Source organism: Ursus maritimus, unplaced genomic scaffold, assembly GCF_017311325.1.
Source record: "Ursus maritimus isolate PB19 unplaced genomic scaffold, ASM1731132v1 scaffold_53, whole genome shotgun sequence".
Taxonomy (NCBI): Eukaryota; Metazoa; Chordata; class Mammalia; order Carnivora; family Ursidae; genus Ursus; species Ursus maritimus.
In genome coordinates this window covers 152,812-155,305 of record NW_024426697.1, presented here as the reverse complement: position 1 = coordinate 155,305, position 2,494 = coordinate 152,812, and the positions used below count along the sequence as shown (strand labels likewise).

General features: G+C 38.6%; 1 protein-coding gene across 1 annotated transcript; it reads right to left on the bottom strand.

Annotated features, from left to right (window-relative positions):
- Positions 1–1,110: 1,110 nt before the first annotated feature.
- LOC103656556 (olfactory receptor 6C2-like) lies at positions 1,111–2,129 on the bottom strand. Its single transcript, XM_008683976.2, has one exon. It carries the CDS (start codon positions 2,047–2,049, stop codon positions 1,111–1,113), a length of 939 nt encoding a protein of 312 aa, XP_008682198.2. The 5' UTR covers positions 2,050–2,129.
- Between the last annotated feature and the right edge of the window lie 365 nt (positions 2,130–2,494).

The following is a 2,494-nucleotide window of genomic DNA, read 5'->3' as shown; positions in this document are numbered from 1 at the left end:
CATTTGTCATAGCTTCCTTTTTTTCACTTTAAGGTATTTTTGTTGTTGTTTATAATTGTGAAAGGTGAAATAAAATGGAGTCATTAATGTCAAGGGGTTTTAAAATGAATCCTGGAGGCCATTAAGGAGGTGGGCTGTATGCACGTCCTCACCAGGCAGAACATGAACTTCTGAACTGAGCCATATCCCAAATACCTCAAGGACTCTGCAAGAACATTTGCAACTTGCTACAGGAATGCACTTTGCTTAGTGATGGCCTTAGCAACCAGTTATGGTTAGCCAAGATTATTTTTCTGCCACCAACACCAATCAAAATTTTTGTAGACAACTTATACAAGCATTCCCTTTTTGTCTTTAAAACCCCTGACTTTTGCTCCCTAGTGGGACGCTATTTGGGTTGCTGCCCAGATCTGGTACCTGAATTGTAATTCTTTGATCCCAAATACACACTTTTGCTTGACTTTTGCCTTCTGACAATTGTAGGTTGACAGTGATGTTTATATTTTATTTAATACACTAGTCACATATCCTTTCTAAAGTGTAAGGCTATTTAAGGGCAAGAAATCTGCAGGTTTTCTATTCTATCTGCAGTGCCTGAAATGGTGCCGGGCATCAAAAATGCTCTTGAAAGATAGAACTGGAAAAGGCAATGAGCACAATTATTCTATCCAAAATATACAAAATTAACTCGTTCGTTCTGCTTACTTTGTCTTGTTTTGTTTGCAGTTTTGTAAAGGCTTGTTAAGATGTGAAGCATTCTTTTGTTTCCTAGAAATGTATCACATTATCTTTTTAAGAAAGCTTCCCTGGGTGGTTCAGTCCTTTGGGGGTCTCCCTTTGGTGCAGGTCATGATCACGGGGTCCTGGGATAGAGCCCCTAGTCAGCCTCCCTGCTCAGCGTGGAGTCTGCTTCTCCCTCTCCCTCTGTCCTTCCCCCTACTTGTGCTCTCTCTCTCTCTGAAATACCTATATAAATAAAATCTTTTTTTTTTAAAGAGAGTTTCCTGAAATAGCTTCTTTGCTAGAAAGGACTGACTTAATCTAAAGATATATTCTTTGGAACTAATGATATTTTTATGCAATGTGATCCCTCTACTTTAGCAAATTCCATTACTTCTTTGAGAACAATGCAATTCTTTTGATTGAGTCTTTGACAGCTTGTTTTACTTGCTTGTTTCTCAAGGTGTAAATGAAGGGGTTGAGCATAGGAGCAACGGATGTGATAAGGACTGCCACACCCTTATCAATGGCCACGGATTCCTTTGCTGACGGCTTAACATAGATGAAAATACAGCTGCCATAGGTGACGGAGATGACAATCATGTGGGAAGAACACGTAGAAAATGCCTTTTTTCTTTGCTGGACAGAAGAGAATCGTAGAATGGCCTTGATAATGTATATATAGGATAGAACTACACATATGAGGGTCATAATAAAGGTCAACACAGCACAGGCTATGACCATCTGCTCTATAAGCCATGTTTCTGAACATGATATCTTTAGGAGGGGGGCTGAATCACAGAAAAAATGGTCAATAACGTTAGAGTCACAAAATTCCAGATTTAGGCCCAGGCTGAGTGGTGGGAGTATGATCAAGAAGCCAGCTGTCCAGCACCCAAGGATGAGACTTCTACGGACCTTCTTGTTCATGATGGTCACGTAATGCAGGGGTTTACAGATGGCAACATATCGATCATAGGACATGGTGGCCAGGATAAAGAATTCTGTTACAGCAAAAAGATCAGTAAAAAAAATTTGAACGGCACAATTGTCATATGTGATTGTCTTGTCACCTGTTGATATGTTGTACAAATATCTGGGAATACAAGCAGAGGTAAATGAGATTTCTAAGAAGGAGAAATTTTGTAGGAAAAAGTACATGGCATTCTGAAGGTGAGAATCTATGAAGGCCAGGGAGATGATTGTCAGGTTCCCAGTTACACTCAACATATAGGTGAGAAACAGAAAGACGAAAATCACAGTCTTCAGGTGTGGATCATCAGTCAGTCCCAGCAGGATGAAAGTTGTTACTGTGTGGTTTCGCATCATTGACTTCTGACTTCAATTCAGTCTGCGTTTAGAATTCAGATACATTTGTTATGTGCACAGTGGTAATGGGAGAAAACACTATGCAAGCAATCACATGCATTTAAAAAATTTTTGCTTACAAATATTATCAATACACTGGTATTCTAGGTTCTACAATTGGGTGTTTTTGGTAAATTCAGGAGATATTTAAAAAATCAGAAAAACCTATTGTGGGTGTTTTGTTTGCAATTTATATATTTTTTACTTACACCTGGGATTTAATTTTCCCTACAGATAGATTTGACTGCTAATGTTTTGTGATCATTTTGTACCTGTTCACAGACTGAATCCTAAAGCTGAATCTTAAACTTTCATTATCAACTCAAACATTTCCTTGAAGTTTTGTTTTGATAAAGAACAAAAACATCACAAATAGTTTGGGGGTCCTTGTAGAGGTTCTCCACAC

What these genes read in the sequence shown, in the direction of transcription:
- LOC103656556 (XM_008683976.2), bottom strand. Translation starts at nt 2,049, where the DNA reads ATGATGCGAAACCACACAGTAACAACTTTCATCCTGCTGGGACTGACT.